The sequence below is a fragment of the Silurus meridionalis genome, chromosome 3, assembly GCF_014805685.1.
Source record: "Silurus meridionalis isolate SWU-2019-XX chromosome 3, ASM1480568v1, whole genome shotgun sequence".
NCBI classification, from domain to species: domain Eukaryota; kingdom Metazoa; phylum Chordata; class Actinopteri; order Siluriformes; family Siluridae; genus Silurus; species Silurus meridionalis.
The window spans coordinates 32,137,501-32,162,547 of NC_060886.1; the positions used below are offsets into that span (position 1 = coordinate 32,137,501).

At 37.1% G+C, this 25,047-nt stretch overlaps 1 protein-coding gene, 1 long non-coding RNA gene and 2 other non-coding genes across 8 annotated transcripts; 2 read left to right on the forward strand and 2 right to left on the reverse strand.

The window, feature by feature from the left end:
• Positions 1-2,179: 2,179 nt before the first annotated feature.
• On the reverse strand, positions 2,180-2,251 carry trnat-cgu. Its single transcript has one exon. It is a non-coding gene; the product is annotated as a tRNA-Thr (tRNA).
• A 1,811-nt stretch (positions 2,252-4,062) lies between these two features.
• trnap-agg lies at positions 4,063-4,134 on the forward strand. Its single transcript has one exon. It is a non-coding gene; the product is annotated as a tRNA-Pro (tRNA).
• An 8,710-nt stretch (positions 4,135-12,844) lies between these two features.
• LOC124383005 (little elongation complex subunit 1-like) lies at positions 12,845-16,047 on the reverse strand. Of its 2 annotated transcripts, XM_046845395.1 has the most exons (7): positions 15,891-16,047; positions 15,546-15,762; positions 15,039-15,207; positions 14,716-14,876; positions 13,814-13,993; positions 13,316-13,405; positions 12,845-13,200 (listed from the first exon to the last, which is right to left on the reverse strand). In XM_046845395.1, the coding sequence occupies exons 1-5, from the start codon at positions 15,941-15,943 to the stop codon at positions 13,904-13,906; spliced, it is 690 nt and encodes a 229-aa protein (XP_046701351.1). In that variant the 5' UTR covers positions 15,944-16,047; the 3' UTR covers positions 12,845-13,200; positions 13,316-13,405; positions 13,814-13,903. The 2 variants fall into 2 exon arrangements, with proteins under 2 accessions (XP_046701351.1, XP_046701352.1); XM_046845396.1 differs by lacking the exons at positions 12,845-13,200; positions 13,316-13,405 and adding an exon at positions 13,516-13,600.
• Positions 16,048-16,315: 268 nt separating this feature from the next.
• LOC124383015 lies at positions 16,316-22,038 on the forward strand. 4 transcript variants are annotated; one of them, XR_006925174.1, is made up of 5 exons: positions 16,316-16,493; positions 18,167-19,050; positions 20,277-20,372; positions 21,154-21,216; positions 21,347-22,038. It is a non-coding gene; the product is annotated as an uncharacterized LOC124383015 (long non-coding RNA). The 4 variants fall into 4 exon arrangements; XR_006925173.1 differs by having other exon boundaries at positions 16,316-16,510; positions 20,277-21,216; XR_006925171.1 differs by having other exon boundaries at positions 20,277-21,216.
• The last annotated feature ends 3,009 nt before the right edge of the window (positions 22,039-25,047 follow it).

The window sequence follows — 25,047 nt, forward strand, 5'->3', positions numbered from 1 at the left end:
TGATCTGCTCTGACCGTGAGACTGATGTGTCAGCAGAAGTTCAATAAATATGCCTAAAACGGCTAAAGTTAATTAATCTCCAATTTATCTTCCGGATGCATCGCTAGCTGCAACAGTAGTGTAGCACAACTCAACAAAGGTATTGAAACTTGAGTCTGGTACCTTATAAATATTATTCTGTCTGTCTGTCTGTCTGTCTGTCTGTCTGTCTGTCTGTCTGTCTGTCTGTCCATCTGGCCATCTATTTGTAACCTTTTTTGTCTTTATCTATCTGTCTGTCAGTCTTATATTTAGTCTGACTGCTTGTCTTTTCTATTTACCATGCTGTCTGTCTGTCTGTCTGTCTGTCTGTCTGTCTGTCTGTCTGTCTGTCCATCCATCTGACTGCTTGTCTGTATTAACTGTTTTTTTCCTCTCTGTCTCTGACTCATTGATGGATGTGCAGACTTCAGGCAGAACCTTGCGTAGTCATGGCTGATTGGATAAGGCAACAGACCTGAAATTCATTGGGGTTTTCCTGCGTCATGTTAAAATCTTGCCTACACTGTTTGTAATCTTAGTTTCTTACAAATTCCCTGCAGATTGTTCCACCAGAACACAGCTCTTTAACACTGCAGCAGCACTTTTATAAGTCAACCCCGTATATAATTAAACCGCGAACATAACATGTCCGTGACTTTTGCGTGTTCATCATTTGGCCTACACATGGTCACAAAGGTAAAAGTCTAGGTCTCATTTGACATCACTGGCTTGAACACTTGTTTTGTTATCTTGATAGCTGAGCATGGTCTCTGACTAAATCCTTTGTATTGTAACCCAAATTCAATTGAAGCTTCATCTGATATTGACAAGAACCTCACTGCGTTTCCCAGCACCGTTTAGAAGCTAGAGGTCGATAGATCTAAACCATCCTCTGCTAAATGTTAAAATATCCCTGTTTCATACCTCAGTCCAATTTACAGCTCAGAGTGGGGAATCCACTAGAACCATTTTCGTTCATATTAGTTGGACTATTTTGCAAGTTGAAATGATCAGAGCAACCAACAAAATTTCCCTACAGGTGAAAATTTCACATAATTCTATATGAGCCCCCTTTCACTGGTAATAAGGGTAAGAATGTAGTGCTTGCATTTGATTAGCAGAGAGGTGGACATCGATTGAGATCACAGATAAGGATGAATATCGTTTCAGAGTGGAGAAAAGTAAAACCTATTTCAAAATCCTATTACTTTAAGATCTGCATGTGATCAGTACATGGGTGAAGAGGACAAATGCTGGATTCGAATGACCTGCCTACTTTGTGCACCAAAGAGAAAGACTGTCATTGATGTCCTTTGATGCAGGCAAGCACCATTCGACTCATTGAGGGATGTGCAGAGGTCATGGAAAACCTTCCATAATCATGGCTGCGTGGATACCACTGCGTTTCCCAGCACCGCTGGGAAGCCAGAAGAGTAGATCCGAGCGGATCTTTGCCACAAAGATTGGGGTCTACCTGTGCCATGTTCAAATCCTGCCTACTAAGTTTGTGCTTTGGTTTCTTACAATTTCTCTGCAGATTGTTTTGTCAGAACAGAGCACTTTAACACTACAGCAGCACTTTTCCAAGTCAAAACCATAGATTATTACTTCTGAATTCTGACACCCTGCACATGTTGGTGACGGGAAAGCGAAATCCAAACAGCCAGAGGTCTAAGGGTTTTTTTTGTTTCTTTGTAATCTATTTACAGAATGTTCAGCATGAAATCAGAGTAATTTAAAAGTTGTTTGTTATGGCCTTAGTATATTAAAGACAAGAAATCGCTCTCATGGGTTTTCAACGTCTTTGGTGCTATGAAGTAACAAGCACCAAGTGAGAACCAAATTATCATATAGTTGTTGCGATACAGTTGTCTGATAGCTCTTGTTCACCCCAACAAAGGTTATTGTGGGCAAAATTTGGGTTCTCCTGGAATTTGAAACCGGGGGCCTCTCGCACCCAAAGCGAGAATCATACACCTAGACCAATGAGCCAGGAGAAGGGAGCACAGGTTGCATGGCAAAGGTCTTAATGGTTACTTAATTGTGTCTAGCCAACGCTGCACGCTGGGAACGTGCAGCAAGCTAGAAACATGTTATCCCCGATACAGTGTTCTGATAGCACTTTTCACCCTCTCTAAGCTTGTTTCCTGTAAAATCTGGGCTTGTCCGGGAGTTGAACCCGGGATCTCTCGCACACGAAGCGAGAATTATACCCCTAGACCAACAAGCCTTGCTGTAAAACAACCGGAAACTTTAAAGTGTCCAGTCAAAGCCGCCCTCTGTAACTGCAAGAAACAGAAAGGCTCATTAGAGATTTGAACTTAATTTAAACTTTTGTAATAAAATGTCACTGTACATTGGAAACACATGTCTTCTCTTCTCCGTGCTAACATTTTAAAACTGTTACATGGTGCTACCTACAATGTAAGTTCGGAAAAGAGCTAAACTATTCAGTCCAACACTTAGCATTGATTTACCACTGGATTGACACTACACCCTGCACATGTAGGTGAAGGGAAGGCGAGATCCAAACAGCCAGAGGTCCAAGATTCTTTTTGTTTCTTTGTAATCAATTTACAGACTGTTTAGCATAAAACCAGAGTAATTTCAAGGTGTTCAGGCAATTTTGGGCTCAGTAGCTTCAGGAGAAGAAATCGCCCTTGAAGGATTTTAATCTCTTTGGTGGTGTGAGGGAACGTGTAGCAAGCGAGAACCAAGTTATCAGCCATACAGCGTTATTACAGCTTTTGTTTACCCTCACAAAATTTATTCAGCGTAAAACTAAGACTTGTCTCAGAGTTGAACTCGGGACCTTTCGCACCCAAAGAACCATTCCCTAGACCAGGGGTGGGCAATACATTTTTACAAGGGGCCACATGAGAAACCTGAATTGTGTCAGAGGGCCACACCAATGATAATATTTTAGGGATGCACCCAAATTAAAATTCTTGGCCGGAACCAAAAACCAAAAATGAGGAAACCAAGACCAAAACCGAAAACTGAAACACAGAAAGAAAAGATTATGTCAATTATTAGAATTGCATTTATGGCTATGAGTGTGTACTAACCTCACTAAAATCAATGCATTGCAATTCAAAGAATAAATCAATTACAAAAGTGTTTTATTTATTATTATAAATGATTGTTATTTATTTGTTACCATTCATAGTATTGACAGACAGACAGCGGTCAATTATTATTAGCAACGGTCTGTTAAACGAAAATAATTGACCGCCGAACGTTTGGTATACAACATAAACTCATCCCTATGTGCACTGGACAAGTAGTCTCACTCTTCAGATGCATATTTCACAAATGACTAGATGATATTTGTGGCTTCTCTCAGTTAAAGCTACTCTGTCTCACCAGTTGGGGTCCATGCACTACTTCATCTGTCTAAGAGGCTTGAGTCAACAAGAATTTTTTGTGTTACTGATTGGGTAGAAGTGGTCATTTAAAGTGGATCTGTTAGATTCTGCATGGTTAGGAGAGGTCATTAGGGATAATACTGAAATGTTGAGCCCTATTAAAAAATATAGGAATTGCTGACCTTCGGGCTTCCAGCCATTTATGCCTGCTCAGATCCCTCGACTCATTTCATAGAAAATGTTTGTAATCTGCATGATAGGAGTTTGACCCATATGATTTAAATGTGGAAATGCTCTCTTTTCACAGTAACTGTTCCAAAATGTTAGCATGGAGAACAGGAGACATGTATTTGCAAGTTCAAATTACTAATGAATCTTTCTGTTTCCTGCAGTTACAGAAGCAGCTTTGGCTGGACACATTAAGTTTTATCTATGTGTTTAAATTGAGACATATGCCAGCAAAGCACATGAACTATGCAGTGACATATCAGTAGACACTTCTTCCACAAGAAGGCTTTTTGGTCTAGGGATATGATTCAGGTTTTTTGATCCAGGATTTTACTTTGCATAACATGAAACAAAAAGATCCACGGACCTCCAGCTGTTGGGTTCTCGCCTTCCCTTCAACTTTGTGTGCAGAGTCGTTCCAGGTGCGAATCAATCTCAATAGCTTGGCTTGTTGGTCTAGGGGTATGATTCTCGCTTAGGGTGCGAGAGGTCCCGGGTTCAAATCCCGGACGAGCCCAAGTTTTACACTGAATAAACTGTGTGTGGGTGAACAAGACCTGTAGAACACTGAACTCTGTATCATTGATAGCGTGGACCTCGCGTGCTGCTTGTTCTCTAACAGCACCAAAGAGGTTGAAATCCCAAAAAAGTTGCTTCTTCTACCAAAGCTACTACTCTGGTTTTATGCTTAACAGTCTGTAAATACACTGGCAATCAAAATTAGAGAACAATTTATAAACAATTGAACAATTCTGAAATAATGTCATCTTCACTGCTCAACAGTTGAAGGAGTTTTTGTTCTGTCTATACCATGCTACCAGAACACCTTTTCCACAAATTAACTAAGGCATTTAAAAAAAAACATTATTTTGCGGAAAACACACTGATCAAAATTAGAGAACACGTTCAGATACCTCCCAGTTATTGGTGTTAATCTGATACCTGGTGCTAATTTCCTTGATTTTCTGTCAACCCCTATTTAACTGGCAGCCTAACTTCCAGTTTCACTGACTCTGGTGACTGAAAGCTGCCGGCAGCAGGTTGTCCAGATGAAGGCCAAACGGATGACCCTATCAGCCATAGCAAGACAAGTTGGTCGTTTCAAATCTGTGATTTCAAGAATATTGGATCTTTACAACATCACAAACTCATTCAAGTCCGCCAAGAAGGCTGGTTGTCCACGGAAGACAAATACAAGAGAGGACAGGATACTGCAGAGGATCTTAATGGGCAATCGTTTACACTGCAGCTGGAATTGCTCACCAATTCAGCGCTGAACATGAAGATCTGTCTCGACATACAGTGTCTCGACATTTAAGAGCATTTGGACTGAAAGCCCACTCTGCAGTGACCAAACCTCTCATTAGCAGAAAGAATCAAAAGGCTAGACTAAGCTTTGCTGAGGATCATGTTGTGTGGACAGAGGAGAACTGGTCCAAAGTTCACTTCAGTGATAAAAGCAAGTTTAATTTATTTGGGTCCGATTGGAAACATTATGTTCGGCGACAAACTGGAGAAAGACTGAACCCAAAGTGTGTAAAGAAGTCAGTGAAAAGTGGAGGAGGAAGTGTCATGGTTTGCCAGTTACATGGCAAAATGAATGCAAATGTTTATCAGAACCTTCTTCAACAACATATGGTTCCTTCCATGCTTTCATCACCCAATCAGCCCGCAGTGTTCATGCAGGACAACGCTCCATGTCACAGAGCAAAACAGGTAAAGCAGTTCCTTGAAACTGAAAACATTGAAATAATGACATTGCCTGCACAGAGTCCTGATCTCAACCCAATAGAGAACCTCTGGAAAATCCTAGGTGACAAAGTTATGGCCAAGAAACCCACTACAGTCACCGAACTGTGGAGGAGACTGGAAGAAGAGTGAACCAAAATCACACCAGAGCAGTGTGAGAGACTAGTGCTGTCCTGTGGCCGCAGATGTGCTGAAGTCATTCAGAGCAGAGGCCTGTACACTTCCTACTAATTGCTGACTGTTGTAACCTTCAGAAATTTTGTTGTAATGTTTTTCCATGCTACAGTCATTGTTGTTCTCTAATTTTGATCAATGTGTTTTCTGCAAAATAATGTTTATTTTTTTTAAATGCCTTAGTTATTTTGTGGAAAAGGTGTTCTGGTAGCATGGTATAGACAGGACAAAAACTCCTTCAACTGTTGAGCAGTGAAGATGACATTATTTCAGAATTGTTTAATTGTTTATGAATTGTTCTCTAATTTTGAATTTTCATAGTCATGAAAATAAAGAAAACTCTTTGAATGAGAAGGTGTGTCCAAACATTTGGTCTTTACTGTATATAATATGCATTCAGACAGAAAACCAGATACGACTGATATAGATAGATAAGGACCACACAAATAAAAGGATAATTAAAATAAACATGTAGACAGAAACTTGTAAAAATAGTTTTATCAGCCACTGAGGGGATAGGAAACACATGCATGTATGTCAGGTTCTATACCTTCCAGGAAACTGAGTGTTCTGGTCTCCACATGGAGGCGTGGGTTCAAATCCCACTTCTGACAGTGACTTTAATTTCATTAGAAATCAAAACAATAATGAAATAATTATTCCCCTTTGTCTTTCAAACACAGACATAAAGAATAAACAAGTACATGTTTACCTGATAGTGGGAACGACAGGCAGAAAAACATGGCAGCATCAGTCGAGGATCTGGCAAAAAGTGTAACTGAGTTTCGGGAGACAAAAAGGTGTCACTAAAGGATCAAATAAACAAGTCCTTTATCAATCTTTATTTTTATCAGATAACAGACAAGTATATATACACACTGGATAAAACCCGAGCTTAAACTGTTCCTGGTTGGGTAAGAAAACATAGTAACCAGGGATGTGTGAACCCAGACAAACACTTTCTGTGTACCTTACATACTCACATCATAAAGATCCTATAGACACTGAACAGACAACATAGGAATGTGTTTAGAGAACCAGTGTGAGGCCGATCTTAATACTAACAGATATGAAAAAATATAAAAAATTTTAGGAGGTTGGCCGAACACTCGAGCGCCTTGCAACCCTTGTCAGACTGTCCAAAGAACTTCAGCAACTAGCTCAAGAATGAGACCCCCATATTCTTCATTTGTTGCAGTTCTCAAATGCAATCGAGGGTAACATGTCTGCTTATAAAAAAACTTTTTACCCAGAAGAAAAAGCAGCACCAGCAACTCCCCATAACTGTGTTCATCACTCGGAAGAAGACACCAGACACTACGCCTTTAGTGACAACAGAAGTTATGGACGAGGGTGAAGATACTGCACCACCTGATGAAGAGCTGTAATGCTATTCTTGGGTATGCAGTACATTCATTTCATCACCTTCATCATCATTAGTACTGCACACTTAATTCATCATCATCTTCATCATTCAAGTTGTACCTTCACTGGTGAGTACCCATATAGAATTTTTATGTTAAAATGGTAAATTACGTAGGTTTAAGAATATTAAATGTTTAAAAGCAGAGAAAAGGTTCATAAGAGTGTTGATGTGGTTTATAAATTCTGTATACAGTACTGTATACATATTAGGTTGCCACTTCACGTTCTTTCGCCTATCGGGGGGTCTGAAACGTAACCCCCACGATAGGCGAGGGATTACTTTATATCCAAATCTTTTATTTACTAGAGAGGACCTTTGGCAAACACCGTACTAAGACGTCTCTGTAGCAGCAGTTTTCAGGCTACTTGGTATGTTTACTGTAAATCTTGATTTTGAGCATCTTCTCACATTATTTGTGGATTGTTCAGTTTTTCACTCATGTTCTTTGTCCACCTGAAACAGGACGACTTGGCTAACAAGGGTTTAAGGAGAAACTCCCAATGTCAGTCCAAAATCTGACAAAAAAGCATAGTTGTGTTTGGAACAGAAAAACTCAGGAAAGATATCATTAAATCTTTATTCTCTGATGTTTAGTTCTTTATCAACAGGAAAGTGCTTCAGCAAGTCCTAATTTTATGATGGATTTTGTGTGCAGATTTGCCGTGGGAGCTGCAGCTTTCAGTGGTTTATGCCACTCATGATCTGGCAGCCAGCAACCCCAAAGTCGCTGTAAAGATTTTGGAATCATGGTGGCAAGACATCACAAAGCTCATTCCTCCAGCCGTCACCAAGCCTCAGACTCCCTTTATGAATAATTTAATAGATTACTTTTTTAGTGATTTACACCTAAAACTTTTGTTCATAAAGAAATAAAATACATTTTAGATCTGTACAGTGTTATCTGCTGTCTATTATAGTTTATGTTTATGTGGAAAAAGCCTGTATGCTATAGACTCCATGATGGAGACATCAGACAGTTTGGATCAGGACCAGCAAAACCCATCACAGTGAGCACTGGGACCTCAGGGCCGTATCCTCAGTCACCAGCTGTTCACACTGTGATTCATGACTGTGCTGCAATGCACAGCTCAAATCATCAAGTTCACCAGTCACATGACTATGATGAGTCTCATCATCAAGAACAACGAGACGGCTTTCAGACAGGAAATGCAGTGAATAATGGATTGGTGCAGACTCAACAATCTTGTGTTCACCTGTGGAGAAACTCACCTGGTCTCTCAAATCCTCCAGCATTGTGGATGATCAAACACACACCCTTCATACACACTTTTACCCTCTGTGGTGACTGAGAGCCAGGAAATGATACACCAGTGGAAGTTTGAAAAGTCACACCGTAACAAGAACATGTTGATGTGCTGAAAACGGTGCACAATGAGAAGAAAAAATATTGATCATGTCAAAAAATATATTAAAACTAAAGTAAAGAGCCTGGTTTGACAATATAAAAAGTAGAAAGTACAGATATTTATGTACAAATTAAATGAGTGAAAGTAAAAAGGTGTCTGAAAAATAAATAGTGAAGTAAAATACTGATAGCAGAAAAATCGACTTAAGTATTTGTACTTCATTACTTCACACCTCTGCATTTTACACAGAGTCCCAACTCTTTTGGAATTGGGGTTGTATTTCAGAGATTTTGTAGAGAAACAGGAGCAAAAAGAAATAAAGAAGCCAAACTGAAATCCAGTCAGAGTTTCTCACAAACTGTTCCTGGCAGCCGTCTCACATGAGCTGTTTTTCAGAACTTTCTGTTGAAATATTTAAAGTTTCTCAAAGTCTGGTACACCAAACCATAAACAATCAGACAGTGCCATGTTAAGCCTTCAGGCTGGATGCTGGTTTGTGATGGTTGGATGCTGGTTTGTGATGGTTGGATGCTGGTTTGTGATGGTTGGATGCTGGTTTGTGATGGTTGGATGCTGGTTTGTGAATGGAGGGAGGAGCCGGAAAAGCATAGGAAGGAAAAAATGCATAAGGGTGCATGGAAACCAGGGGATATTTTATGAGGTTAATATTGAAGCTTCTGCTAGAGATGATGAATGCGGCGGTGCAGCTGTGGCTGCAGTGAAAAGAGACTTGTTGAATTGTGTTCACTGGGTTTCCTGCTTTAGTTTCACACTGTATGAAATGTCTGTGATGCAGCGCTCTGTTATACTGCATATCTGTATAATTCTATAGCTGTGGCATCATAATGATGTTATTAAGAGGGGGATTGGGACTGAAGACCTGCCACTGTATAAACTATTAGAGACAACGAGTAACGCTGTGCAGATCTACTGTGTATTTTATTTATTTATGTACAAACATATACAATGTTATAAATATTCATCTATAAAAAATATTTATAAAGAGATCACATTTTAGGTTTTATGTGATGATGGAGGAAGCTGATCTAAGGCACTTGGTGACGGCTGAGGGAACGCGCTTAAATGTGATCTTGTTCTGCTTCAGGATCAGTTGCAAAACAAAGCCCAGGTGCTCGTAAGCTCTTAGTAAACACTTCATGGAGAAAACATGAAAAGGGAAAAGCTTTTAAACACATGCAAAGGTTATTAAATACAACATGCTCTAAAATTAAAACACACCCAAATACACAGGAACAAAAACAGTGTGTTATTGAAAAAGGGGCTTCTCTGCATTTAATTGATGCTTTTTCTAAAACAACTCATATAAAGTGGCAGGAAAATTCCTTTGGAGTTTTTAGTCACTTACTTTACAAAAACATGCTGTATGTTACCACTGAAATGTTGCAGTAGTTCTACATTGTAAATTTGGACTTTTTAACTGAAGATCAAAGCATGGAGTAGAAGAAATTAATAACACTAATAATAATAAGAAGAAGAAGAGGAGGAAGAAGAAGAAGAAGAAGAAGAAGAAGAAGAAGAAGAAGAACTGCATTAGATATAGAAAAAGTTGAATTGTAACACAGTTCACATTGACAATTGTCAGTCTTACACTGCCCTCTAGTGGCACTGTCAGTGCTTGATTTTTGCTTAATTCTGTGTAAAAACTATTAATCATCTGTTTGTTTTATACTATTTTCTCTCTCTCTCTCTCTCTCTCTCTCTCTCTCTCTCTCTCTCTCTCTCTCTCTTTTTTTTCTCTCAGACCAGAGTACAGATGTGTGATATTAAGGAGATGTGTGAGGATGTTATCAGTGTGTCTGGTTACAAACTACTGATGTTTTTTGGAGTATGGATGAGAGAGTTGGTCATGATTATTAAGTTACTGAAAATAATTTGCATTGTTTAGTGGCTGTTTCTCTGATGTAGTGACTGGCAGAGTAATGAAAATACCATGTACAGTAATTGAGTGACAGTAGGTGGCGCAATAATGACCTTGTTTATTCATGACATAAGAATTAATGATGTCAACATTAATAAAAAAAACACAAAGGTGAATGAGAGAGATCTTAAAGTGAGCTACCTAGTAGCTGAACTCGTAGCCTAATCAAAAAAAGCCCCACACTGTGGCAGAGACATTAATGCTACCTGCCTGCAAAGCCGCTGTCAACAAGATGCTCGTCCCTGTTTTTCATTAAAGTTGAAGTCATTAATTCTATTGTCATGAATAAACAATGTCATTATTGCGCCACCTACTGTTACCCAATTACTGTACATGGTGGAGTATTTTCATTACTCTGACAGTCACTACATCAGAGAAACAGCCACTAAACAATGCAAATTATTTTCAGTAACTTAATAATCATTTTCTAAAGCAATATGAGACCAGCTCTCTCATCCACACTCCCAAATACATCAGTTGTTTGTACAGGATGAAGGCAGTATACAATTTTCATCACAGTGTTAAATGAAACCTGACACACTGCTCACATCCTCACACATCTCATTAATAGGCCAGATGTGTGAGCTTTTCTACTGCACATCTGTACTCTGGTCTGAAAGAGAGAGAAAGAGAGAGAGAGAGAGAGAGAGAGAGAGAGAGAGAGAGAGAGATACACCGTGAACATATTAAAAAACAAACAAATGATTAAAATAATTAACACAAAATTAAGCAAAAATCAAGCACTGACAGTGCCACTAGAGGGCAGTGTGAGACTGACAATTGTCGATGTGACCTGTGTGTTACAATTCAACTGTTTCTATAACTAATGCAGTCTTTCTTTTTTGAAAAAAAAAATCCAGTCACAATATAAAACTACTGCAGCATTTCAGTGGTAACATACAGCATGTTTTTGTAAAGTAACTCCAAAGGAATTTTCCTGCCACTTTATATGAGTTGTTTTAGAACAACATCAATTAAATGCAGAAAAGCCCCTTTTTTAATAACACTATTTTTGTTCCTGTGTATTTGGTTGTGTTTTAATTTTGGAGCATGTTGTATTTAATACCCTTTAATTAAACCTTTAATAACCTTAATTTTCATGTATTCTCTATGAAGCGTTTACTAAGAGCTTACGAGCACCTGGGCTTTGTTTTGCAACTGATCCTGAAGCAGAACAAGATCACATTCAAGTGCATTCCCTCAGCCGTCACCAAGTGCCTTAGATCAGCTTCCTCAATCATCACATGAATTTGATCTCTTTATAAAGAATTTTTTTACAGATAAAATGTATAACATTGTTGTTAGATTTTTTATCATGCCCAAACGAAACTTAATTCTTGGAGAAGTTTTCCATATGATCTGCGATGCCCGTAGGCCTTCCTGAATTCAGGGAAGAATCACACTGCACACAGCAAATGCTTCCTCTTTAGTTTATTGCAGGCAGCAGAACGTATATATACACTTACAGAGAAAAGAAACCTGACCTAGCTGTTTCCTTTTTAGACAAGAGGATATACGATGCCACAGCTATAGAATTATACAGATATGCAGTATAACAGAGCGCTGCATCACAGACATTTCATACAGCGTGTTATATCTTCGTCAATCAGTTCCACACGGCGAGTCACAGTTCTGCGTAACAGACTGATTTTTTCAAACTTGCCTTTGCTCTCCGGACACAAGACACCTGCCGTCTCTACCATGCATTCTTTTAAAAACCTGCCTTTGGAGAAAGGCTTGCTAGCTTTTGCTAATTTGAATGCCAGCAAAAAGCTTGCCTTGGTACTTGCTCTTGAATCGCAGTTTGCCTGCTTGCTAGCGTAGTCGGCATGCTTCATAGGGAGGTGACGGCTGATATTGTACTCGTTGAAAACCGCGACAGTTTCTTGGCATATTGGGCATACAACGTTCAGTGAAAATATATTTTGTTGTCCACTCCGTATTAAACACTCGGCGCTCACTATCCACTTTTCTTTTCTTTGATAAGCTAATTTTTGCAGAAGGGCTCATAAGATGGTCACGTTCGGCGGGCCGGATTAATAAACCCAACGGGCAGTGTGTGGCCCATGTCTGGTCTATAGGATCTTTACAGTGTGTGTATGTAAGGTACACAGAAAGTCTTTGTGTGGGTTCACACATCTCTGGTTACTATGTTTTCTTACCCAATCAGGAACTGTATTAGTATTATTTTTAATTTTGCCTCTTTTTTTATAATATTGATTTATTTATATTTGTAAAAAAAATAGAGAAATTCATGCTGCATTAATTGCACATTAATAAAATAAGTGCTGTTAAAATGAATTTGGGGTAATCTGTTATTAACTCAATTATTTTGAAAGTTTTTTCAGTATAAAGGACATTATATAAAGGTCAACCCAAAGTTGTTAAGCTTTTTCATGAGCCATTTATACTTTTGCATCTTCTTTGTAGAATCTGTACAAAAACACATAATTTGACTTAATTTAAAAACAATGTGAGAAAAATGCACAAGAATCTGTATGCGCTCTGTTATACTGCATGTATTATATGCTGTATAATAATGATGGTTTCTACAGCTGTGGCATCATATTGATGTTATTAAGAGGATGATTGGGACTGAAGGCAGATGATTGGGTGTAAAATGCACGACCCGCCACTGTAAAGAGACGATCAATAACACTGTGCAGATCTATTATGTATTTTATTTATTTATCTACAAAAATATAAAAAATTTAATCTATTAAACATTATTTAATGTGATCATTTTTTTTGTCTTTATGTGAGAACAGAGGAAGCTGATCTGCTTCAGGCACTTGGTGACGGCTGGAGGAATGGGCTTTGTGAGGTCTTTTCTCCACGACTCCAAAGCGTTCAGAGCGACTTTGGGGTTGCTGGGTGCCAGATCATGAGTGGCATAAACCACTGCGAGCTGCAGCTCCCACGGCAAATCTGCACACAAAATCCATCATAAAATTAGGACTTGCTGAAGCACTTTCCTGTTGATAGAGAACTAAACATCAGAGAATAAAGATAAAGATTGATAAAGGACTTGTTTATTTGATACCTTTTTGCCCCCTGAACTCATTTACACTTTTCACCAGATCCTCAACTGATGCTGCCACGTTCTCCTTAAGGCCATTTTGGCCAAGTCGCCCTGTTTGAGATGGACAAAGAACATGAGTGAAAAACAGAAGAATCCAGAAATAATGTAAGATAATGCTCTAAAACAGGATTTACAGAAAACTTACCAAGTAGCCTGAATACTGCTGCTACAGAGACGTTTCTGAACTTTGTTTCCTCTGTTTGTGTTTGTTTCAGCCAAGTGTTCAAAATGAGCCACACACTTTTTCTGAAAAATAAACAATTGGACATATTAAGTTTTCTTGTGATAGAATAAAATACCATCAATTGTAAGTTTATGCAACTAGAATGGAAATTTTGCAGGATTTGGGACACACTGTCTCATATGAGTCTCACATTTGCCAGTTCGTAATCTATTAAATGTTCAAAAAAACTAGAAAGATGAGAATTAAACACATTGAAGCAGTTTTACATTCAGTACCGTATAACATGGGAGACGGTCCAAATCCAGCCCAGTTGTGCACAGAGAAGGTCCAGGCTGAATACGTAGTCCCAGGCAGCAGGACAGAGATCAACTGCTCTTCTGGAAAGTCAGACTTTTGTCTTTCAGAAGAGCCTTCAGTGTGCTGGTGATGGCTCTGTAGATGTCTCCAGGAGGCTCCTGGCAGAAAATACATCTTTTCTTTAAAAACCAGATCAATGAAACAATGTTCACAATAATATGATCATAACTGAAAGGTCACAACCAATCACAAGTGCAGATGATTGAAATACTGAGGTAGAGCTCTAACTGTGCATTCTGCTCTTTTTATAACCTCCATTTATTACTCTTATGTAAGGAGGAGTCCTAGAAAAGATTTTAGATACACATGCAAAGTAGCACACGTTACTAAAGGGTTTATGTATCAGACAGTAGCAGGAGTAAATAATGCTCTAGAATAGTACATGAGTGTGTAATTTGAGGCACAGATTTAGTTTGTTTATTCAGTAGTGAGCACAGTGTCACATGGTTCTATATCACTTCCTTTATTAGTATATTATGAAACACAGATTTATTTGCTTGCATGTTTATTACACTGATCTGATCATTTTTATCATAAACAGCGTCATTAACGCTGGAGTTCAGTGCAGTTTCTTTGCTGCTGGTTATCAGCACTAATACACTACACTAATAAAAAAAGACTAAAATAGTGATGTAGAATAGTGATAGATACTTATTGATTTAATTCATCATGAATTTATAATGTATTTGCTCCATAGATAACATGGACATTGGAAATTAAAAGTAGATTAAGAATGAAGTAAAACACATAAAAATTCCAGTTGAAAAACGATGTTTAATGACTGTTCTGGTGACTGTTGTGATGAGAATCAGCTACTTACTGTATCCCAGTGCAGATATTTGCTGAGCAAGTAATAAATCTTTCCGTATGCCTTCATTTTGCACACGATGTGAACGGCTCTGCATAAAGGGCTGTTACAGGAGAAAACACTTGGCCATGCTGTCACCATGACCATTATCAGTTTTGGGGCTTGAGAAAAGTCTGCAAAGGAAACAAAATGATATCACAGATTAAAAATACACTGTTTATGAAGAAATACAAAACCAAAAACAGAACACAATTGCCTTCTTTATATTTCTTTTTTTTCCATTTCTTTTTTATTTTTTTTAGTAAATATATAATGAAATGTCAATATAATCTCACCTTCTTTAAGAAATCTGTAGGCGAGGGCATGTGCTTTATGAGAGTCTCCTCTCTTTTGACACAATCCCACATAAACCCTACAGAGAGACTGCAGGAGTTCATGTCCCATAGACTCTTTCTCCGCCTTGATCTTCTCCAAAACCGCTTTCAGAAACGTCTCTGCCAACGACTAAATGAGACGGAAGAAAAAGTTCAACCAACATCCGACTAAACCAAACCTGTATTCAAGTCATGTTTTTAAAACAAATAATAGGGGGTTAAGACTTGACTGTAGATTAGGTTTAGGAAAACTACTCGACTTTGCATAAAACAAAACCTGGAGTAAACATTTTACATGACAAATCATATCTACTGTTCAATTTCAGAACATCAGGACCAGTGAATTATGGATTGACTATTAAAACTGAGAAAACTCAAATCCAGAGCTATAGAATTGCATGTACACTGAATAAAATGCATGCGTTTGAATTGAATGCACACTAAATAAAACAGAAGATAATCACTGACCTCGTTCACACAAAACTTGGAAATGACAGATTTTTCTTCATCTGTCAGAGAAGGAAGGTCACATTTCCCTTTAACTAGTGCATCAATCCAGTTTGGAGATAAAACATCTGCACAGGAATCCTGCAGTGTTTTTAATGCACTAGTGATGAGGGATTGATCAAGTCGAGGCTTTTTAGCAGCACTGGGTGGTGGCATGTCTGATGCAGCTCTCTTTGCTCTAATATGAACAAAATGTGATCAAATCACATGACACAGACAATTCTACAGTATAGATAATACACTGGGAATGTGATATTACAGGAAATAATCAGTATAAATAAAGTAAAAACAGTAATAGAAACTTACTTGTTTGTGTTGGTGTCCTGCATCTTTAAACTTTTTGTATATAAAGTGTGCATTTATTAAATGTTTAGAAAAATATCCACAAGCAGTCCTGATTGTCCTGTCGCCAGAAAAAGAGATTGTTTGTGTACTGATTTCCATGGAAACGGCGCGTGGTTTTGTGACATGTACTTCTTTTTTGGTCTCTATTGATTGGTGCTTAGTGGAAAAGTGATGCACCAATCAGGGACGCGGACGCTACCAGAGAGGCGGAGCTTCTAGGATCAACGAACCATCACTGTAAAAGTGATGGGAAGATCGGATCATTTTAGTGAATCGGTTCTTTGAATCTCATTCATGAAAATGATCGAATCTTTTTTTAATCATTTATTTCCTCTACATAACCTACAGAGATTTTGCGATGCTTTGCTCACGCGCGTCCAGTAGAAAATGAACGAATCACTCTTTGACACGAATCGTTTTTCTGAGTCACATTAAAGACTCGTTCAGAATCAAGGAATCGTTCATAACCGACTCATCACTACTCTGCATCATCAGTAATGAGCTCCGGGAGAAACTCCGTGTTCCAGGTGGAGGATGAAGACCCTCTGCCGGGATGGATTGACTGTAAGACCCCTGTAACGGTGACTTTCTAGTCTTTATGGGTTTTATTCTCTTTTCAACACCGAGTCCCACACTTTGAGAACCACTGAGCTAGGCTAACTAGCCGGCTAACTAATCTTAGCTTCAATATTTTTCATCCTTAGTTTAGGTTTTCAACATTTAGTGGGCTATAAATTAATTATAAACATCTTAATAACTTAAAATGGAATGTATTCGTCTGTTGGCCAATTTGTAGTCAAATATTCTAAGAAACTAGTTAACACAAAAACAGCGCTAGCAAACCCGGCTAGCATGAGGCTAATGATAATGTCTCCTACACCATTAGCCGAAATGTCCATTTCTGCTCACTGCAACATTTCTGAAAATATTATCGCTCATTTATTTTTATTTTTTAGTCAAATTTATCAGCTTTTTTCCTGCAAGTCCATGAATTTTATGTTAATGATCAGGATTAGACAATAAATGAGGAACAGATCACTTTTCTCCTCTTCACTCCGGTACTGATGGTCCTGATCGCCTTTCCACCTGTTTAAGGCTTTTATGGGTGATTTGTTTCTCCATAATAATAATAATAATAATAACTGTAATTATGATAATTATAAATATTGCAACTAGCTATTTTGGTATTCAATTAATCTAATGATTTTTACCAATTAATTGGATAAAAAACAAACTTTTATAATTAGATGTTTTGCTTATTATAACTGTATAAAACGCTAATTCAGAGTATATGTATAAAAATGTACTTTAAACAAATGCAAAATCACATATTGAGTTGAACAATCTTTAATTTAGAGATTTTAAAGTTTATAGTAGCTGTTTGTTGACGAGTGCATGTGGGATTTCACCTTGAACACATTTACTCATGCTGCATTTCTTCTTTCTGTAAAAAACACAAAACAAAAAAATCATTGGAGTATAAAAGATGAAGCAATTTGTGTAAATCAATATTTGTATTGTATTTTACAGATGCTAAGTTGACAAACACTTAAAAAATCGATATAAATTATAAAAAGATTTTTATGATATAAACATCTTGAATATATAATGAATTGAATTTTGTATAATAATGAAATGATATGTGCATAAATTAAATATACAAACATTGAAAACAAGCATTTGAACGTAGTAAAGTCGCAATAAATCGTTTGAGAACAGATTAATTACTGTTGTAGACAAATGCTATGAAAAAGAAAATGAAATGGAGAAACGCAGCAAATTAAAAGACTTAATGAAAAAAAAAAGGAATAAATATGCATTGGTGTACAAATGCTGTTATTTGCTGCTTCTAGATTTAGTGTTTGTTCCCACCGTTTTAATTGAATCATCACGATGTCCAGTGCGACTGTCCCGAAGTTACAAACAAACAGTGTAGTAGTAGAATATAGTAAACCCTTTATTCCAAACTTATTTTTTACTAAAGTCCTGTATTAGATCTGTTACATATGAATTGTGTGTTGACATGACGTCTCTCCTGATGGTTGTCGGTTACAAGACGGAGACAAAAAGTTATAGACGGCAAACTTTTTTTAACGACCTTAAAGTGTGATCTATTAATATAAAGTGTGTGTTTGGTCATATGAGGGGATTTTAGTCAGCATCAGGGGGTAATTTTGCTGGTGTCGGCATAAAGACTAACAGCAGTGTGTAAGAGCAGTGTCTCTGTTGTGTTACAGCTCCATCAACACTTTAATCTCATAAGAAGCGTGAGACTGAGAGGAACCACCACATCAAGAGTCCACCCACTACTAGCTCAAGTTCCAGCTGTGGAGGAGAAACCAGCTGCGGCTCAAGTTCCAGCTGTGGAGGAGAAACCAGCTGCAGCTCAAGTTGAAGCAGTTAAAGCTTCTTCAGCATCTGTGAATGAAGTCCAGACCTACGAGGACACACACACACACACACACACACACACACACACACAACACAACACAACTCTTTATTGTTAAAGCCGAGAGCTGCATTCCACTTCCTGCCAGGTTGTCACAGTGCACATGATGCGCTCTTTCACCAATAAGAGCTTCTAAAGAGTAATAAAACAAAGAACTTGCCCACATGAGGAATAAAATCCTCCCATATATTGTTAGAATTCTTTCATTTTCCATCAATCATGTTGTTCCCATAATGCTACTGGATGGAAAATAGCAGGTTTGAAATGATATGCAAACAATATTTCTAATAATATTTTTGCTGAGATGACCAGACAATTTGAGAAAACTCATTGTGTTTTTTTGTATACATTCTGTTACATAAAGACACAGTTTTCCATTTCGATTACGAAACGACGTCATCGCACGATGATGTGACGGCGTTGCTTAGCAACGTTTAGAAGGAAGAAACGATTTGTGATTAAAAAACTTCTAAAATGCCTATACATTTTTATTTCCCTTTGACTGTTCTCTTAGTCTTGGAAGTAGACCCTTCCTTGCGCCAAACCGTCCGCATAGTGGGCGCTGCATTATCGTGTGCAGCCCTACTCGCCGGAACGGGGATCTTCGGATATTTAATTAGCAGATGTGGCGCTGGGGAGAGGAGACCGGAACCCAACACCACCAGTCATCAGGTACTCCCCAAAGCAGTGCTTCTTAAGTGATTAGATTTTGGACTGTATTTAATTGCTCCGAGAAGACTGTCTGGAAATAGATGCTGACAGCGCTCCTGGATTTATACATACATTGTATTTGGACTGCTACAGTGTGTGTGTGTGTGTGTGATGTCTAGTACTTTATTAAAATACGGGTATGTTTTACTTCAAATGTATTGAAATATGTGCACAATCTGCATCAGTTCTTGTAGGTACACTTGCTGTGGTTTGACGTGGCTTCAGTGTTAGAAGGTCATGAACAGGCTAAAGCCTGGATTATGAATGTCACGCTACTTTAAAACATAGAGATGGAAGGGTTCTGCCACGATTCTTTTATTAAATTGAAAAGAACCTAGTTATCTGAGGACAATGGTGGAGGAGAAAAAAAGGTAGAAAATAGAAAAGATGGGCTTTACACAGTTTGTATGTATAAAGAGATCTTTATATGCAGATTTATAATATGTGCATTGACTGTGTTTTTGAGTTTCAATGCAAATTAAATGCAGTTCAATACTACTCTATAGTTTGGTGCAAAACAACATATGACAAGATGTTGAAAATGTCGTATTTTATTGCTGCTGATCTTTCGTACTGCAGTTTACAAATTCCTCTTAGCAAACAGAAAAAGGCATAAATCCCATTTATCAAATAAAAATGCCCTTCAAAAAAGTAAGAGAGAGATTTCCTCAGCATGCCACAGCACAGCATATAGATCGATCCATAGTGGATTTTACAGACACCGATAGCTAAGTTGCCGATAACCGATTAATCAGCCGATTAGTTTTTTAAATGGAAACTGGATTAAAAAAACAAACAAAACGCTTCATGTAAATTAGTACTGAACTTTATTACAAACATTAAGCAACTGCTCTGAAAATGTGCTAAATGAAATAAAAAATTAATATATGAATATGAATATATGTTGATATAAAATGAATACATTATGAATATAATATAGCACTGCCCACATAGCGCACAGTCTCACGTGTTCAGCCGCAGCCAAACGTTTTGAGAATGACACTAGTCACAAGTATTAATTTTCACAAAGTCTGATGCGTTAGTGTTTTTAGATCTTTTTGTCAGATGTTACTATGGTATACTGAAATATAAGTACAAGCATTTCATAAGTGTGGAAGGATTTTATTGTCAATTACAGTAAGTTTATGCAAAGTTAATATTTGCAGTGTTGACTTTTCTTTTTCAAGACCTCTGCACTTCACCCAGGCATGCTGTCAATCAAAGGGGATTTGTTTGTTCACCTGCCTCTTGAGGATTGAGCACACGATCTCAATGGGATTAAGGTCTGAGGAGTTTCCTGGCCATGGACCCAAAATGCAGATGTTTTGTTTTTTAAATCACTTAGTTATCACTATTGCCTTATGGCAAGGAGCTCCATCATGCTGAAAAAGGCACTGTTCATCACCAAACTGTACTTGGATTGTTGCTCTTGGAAGATGTTTTTGTACCATCCTTTATTCATGGCTGTGATCTCAGGCAAAATTGTGAGTGAGCCCACTCCCTCACTAAGAAGCAACTCAACACACGAGTGGTTTCAGGATGCTTTACTGTTGGCATGATACAGGACTGATGGTAGCGCTCACCTTTTCTTCTCTGGAAAAGCTTTTTTCTAGATGCCCCAAATCAATCAAAATGTGGATTCATCAGAGAAAACTTTAACCCAGTCCTCAACAGTCCAATCCCTGTACTTTCTGCAGAATATCAGTCTGTCCCTGATGTTTTCCCTAAAGACAAGTGGCTTCTTTGCCATCCTTCTTGGCACCAGGCCATCCTCCAAAAGTCTTGCCTCACCGTGTGTGCAGATGCACTCACACCTGCCTGCTGCTATTTCTGAAAAAGCTTTGCACTGATGGTGCCCGATCCCGCTGGACTTTCTTGGGCGCCCTAAAGATTCCCATTATGTGCTTGATTTCATTCTATTATTGTAATATATAATATCTCAGGACTTGAGTGAGAACAAGAAATTAAGAAAAGCCTCACCTTAAATAGTGCAAACATAATTTAATATAATAAAGAGCCAAGGTGCATTGCTGCTGTAAACATACATACATTTTACCCCTTTAGGAGAGTGAGCAACATGGACACCAAATCAGACACAACTTTACCCAGACACTAAACTAGACACAGGTAAACTCAACCCCTCCTCGTTTTCCACATTAAATAGTGCAAAAATCATTTTATATAATAAAGAGCCATGGTGCATTGTTGCTGTGAAAAATTACATTTTAAATATTGAAATAATACTTTTCCTGTTTAGGAAAGTGAGCAACATGGACAACAAACCAGACACAACCAGAAACGGGTAAACTCAACCCCACCTCATTTCCCTACTTTATAAAGACAGAGACGATAAATTGCTGTATTTATCTACATGTCAGCATTTAGGGAGCTAAAATGAGTAAGATTCAAACCCTGAGTTTATGTACTCAAACATTTTACCACATGTAGAGTATGGCTCAGAGCTCTCCCCCAACTTTTTTGGGGGAAGAGCAAATCTCAATGAGGTGTTCTGTAAGATTAGTATGACAGCCATGGAGAAAACACTCCTGAGTGAATTACAAGTCAAGTGAGGTTTAAAAAAAAAAAACTTCTTGAAGTCTACCAATAAGCATTAAACGATACCAAAAAGCTTCTCATTGCTGTGTTTTGATGAAGAAGCCTCCATGATGATCTTTTAAATTTGTATTTGTTTATTTAATAAATCTATTTGTTTTAATTTAAATGATTAATTTTTATTTAAACAAATATATGTTAAATGTAATCATACAATTTTATCAACAAAAATCTAATTTTATTATACAGTGGAGTAAAGTAAAGAATTAAATTTGTAACCCGAGGTTCCACTGTATTACTGTTAAAGAACGTTTTTTAAAAAGTAAATTAAAAGTTACTTTTAACAGTAACGCATTACTTTTTGGTGTAAATAATCAACAAAGTAATTGAGTTACTTTTTGAATGAAGTAAGTAACTGTAACTAGTTACTATTTTTTAGTAACGAGCACAACACTGGTTAAGTTTTTGGTGTGATTTTTTTTTTCTCCGTGGTGAATTAATAAATTTATTTGTGCATTTGTTTGCAATATTTCAACATAAACAAGAAGAATTGTTTTCCTTTTGTAAATTTCAGCATTTATTATTTTCTTTTCATGTGAATAAAAATAAATCACTTGTCACTCTGTTGTAATATTTTTTCTTGAAATTGCAATGAAGTGCTTAGAATGTATGCATTGTTTTCTTAATGTACTTATTTAACTTTAACACTTATTTTATCAAAAGTCTCTTTTTTATTTTATGGGACATGTTTTATATTTGTTATATATATTTTTATTCTACTTCATTATTATTATTATTATTATTATTATTAAGATGATAATGGGTTCAGCAGGTTCACAATAATTCATGAGTCACTGTTCTATGAACAATAAAACATTTTATTTTTAATTACTGAAAATGCTACAAAAATGTCACATGATAAATTATAATTGATGCAAACACACAAAGGTACAAATACTATTTACAAATTATGTACATATTATTAAGGGGTATTTAACAATAAATATAAACATTTATGATTAAAAAGTTCCAAAGTGGGTTTAAAAAACCAACCGAATAATAAACAACAATAGATACAAATATTAAATCCACAAAAACAGAATCATTACACAACTGTATAATATTAGCAAACAATATTTATAAACAATATCAAATTCTTGAGTGACTCAAAACACCAGGAAGAAATGGTTAAAGGAGCAGAACTCGAAGAAACAGCAGGTCTGGATGCAGATGAAGGAAACCGTGACTTTGTAAACTAAAAAAAGAGAGGCGACAGAACAGACTGACATTCATGTAAAATCACACATTTGCTGGAAATGTAAAGATCTGATTTCCCTTTTGAAGAAAACACAAATAATCTTCTATTCAATAAAAGACAATATGACTATAAAAGGCTTTGGGGACGTTCCAGAGATAATTGTGTGTGGAGTAAATACTGAAATATGAAAATAATGAATGAGCAGTGATAATGTAAGTGCAGGCTGTATAATGGTGGGGGTGGAGGTAGAGGGCGCTACAGCAGTAGGAGTGGAGTAAAGCAGGTGGAACACTTGCAGCAGGTGGAACACTTACGACCTGGTAAAAGAACAATAAAGAGTGTGGAAAACAGGTTTTATTCACCTTTTAGTCCTGGTATTTTTTACAGATCTAAATAAGAAGAAACATTGCAAAATCTAACATTCACACATTAATATGTTTAATCCACAATTATCTCTGTACACTAGTGAGAATCTGAGGGCAGAAGTGAAGTGATATGAAGATCTATAAATATAACACACTTAAATATTTAAATTAGTAATAAATACATTTAAAGGCAATTTAAAAAAAATACAAATCCATTGTGATTTTATTCTTGTTTGCCATGTTTTATATGAGTTACGCAGGTCATAAATATAAACTGTGCTTAAAACTTCAAAGCTTTAAAAATAAATGAATAAATAAATAAATAAATGCCTTTTACAATAATCTCAGTGGTTCCTCTATTTAATAACTGGCTGAGAAATGGGTGTAGATAAAACAAACATTGTTATATATGATTAGGGATGTAAACATTACTTTATTGAAATTTGGTAAATAAAAATAAATATTGCAACAATTATTTCTGCATCCCACAGCAGAGGACATTTAGAGCACATGAGTTTGGTCACAAATATAGTTGTGCAGGTTCACAGTGACGTGACATGAAAGAGAGGATTACCTGAAAGTCTGAAATGAACACTTTAGGAGGGTGGAATCCACAAAGACTGGAGGAAGCTGATCTAAGGCACTTGGTGATGGCTGAGGGAACGCGCTTGAATGTGATCTTGTTCTGCTTCAGGATCAGTTGCAAAACAAAGCCCAGGTGCTCGTAAGCTCTTAGTAAACACTTCATGGAGAAAACATGAAAAGGAAAAGCATTTAAACACATGCAAAGGTTATTAAATACAACATGCTCTAAAATTAAAATACAGTGGTACCTTGACCTACGAGTTTAGTTTGGTAGAGACGATAAACGGAGGCGGAGGGAAAACTCGTTTTTTTCTATAACTCATGTACACTACATATCCCTAAACTTTTTTTTTACTTTTTCTTCTTTGCTTATCTACATTTTAGTCACAGTCTTCGCTTTCTGGCTTCACTTCGCCATCTAGCAGCAGCATCTCGAGCTCGTACCTCTATTTTTTGCTCGTGTAACAAAGCAAAAAAATCAACCGAGTGACCGCTCGGAAAACTTGTACATTAATGCAAGGTACATTAATGGTCAAGGTACCACTGTACACCCAAATACACAGAACCAAAAAAAAAAGAAAAGATAAGCCCCTTTTTTTGTGTTATCAAAAAAGGGGCTTATCTGCAGTTAATTGATGCTTTTTCTAAAACAACTCATATAAAGTGCCAGGAAATATTATTTTGGGGTTTTTAGTCACTTACTTTACAAGAACATGCTGTATGTTACCACTGAAATGTTGCAGTAGTTCTACAGTGTGAATTTGGACTTTTTAACTGAAGATCAAAGCATGGAGTAGAAGAAACTAATAAACAAACAACTGTTACGATTACAAACAACTGATGGTCTCATATTGCTCCAAATATTAAGTTACTGAAAATAATTTGCATTGTTTAGTGGCTGTTTCTCTGATGTAGTGACTGTCAGAGTAATGAAAATACTCCAGCATGTACAGTAATTGGGTAACAGTAGGTGGCGCAATAATGACATTGTTTATTCATGACAATAGAATTAATGACTTCAACTCTAATGAAAAAACAAACACAAAGGTGAAGGAGAGAGATCTCAAAGTGAGCTACCTAGTAGCTGAACTCGTAGCCTAATCAAAAAAAGCCCCACACTGTGGCAGAGACATTAATGCTACCTGCCTGCAAAGCCGCTGTCAACAAGATGCTCGTCCCTGATGCAGTTAAAGAAAT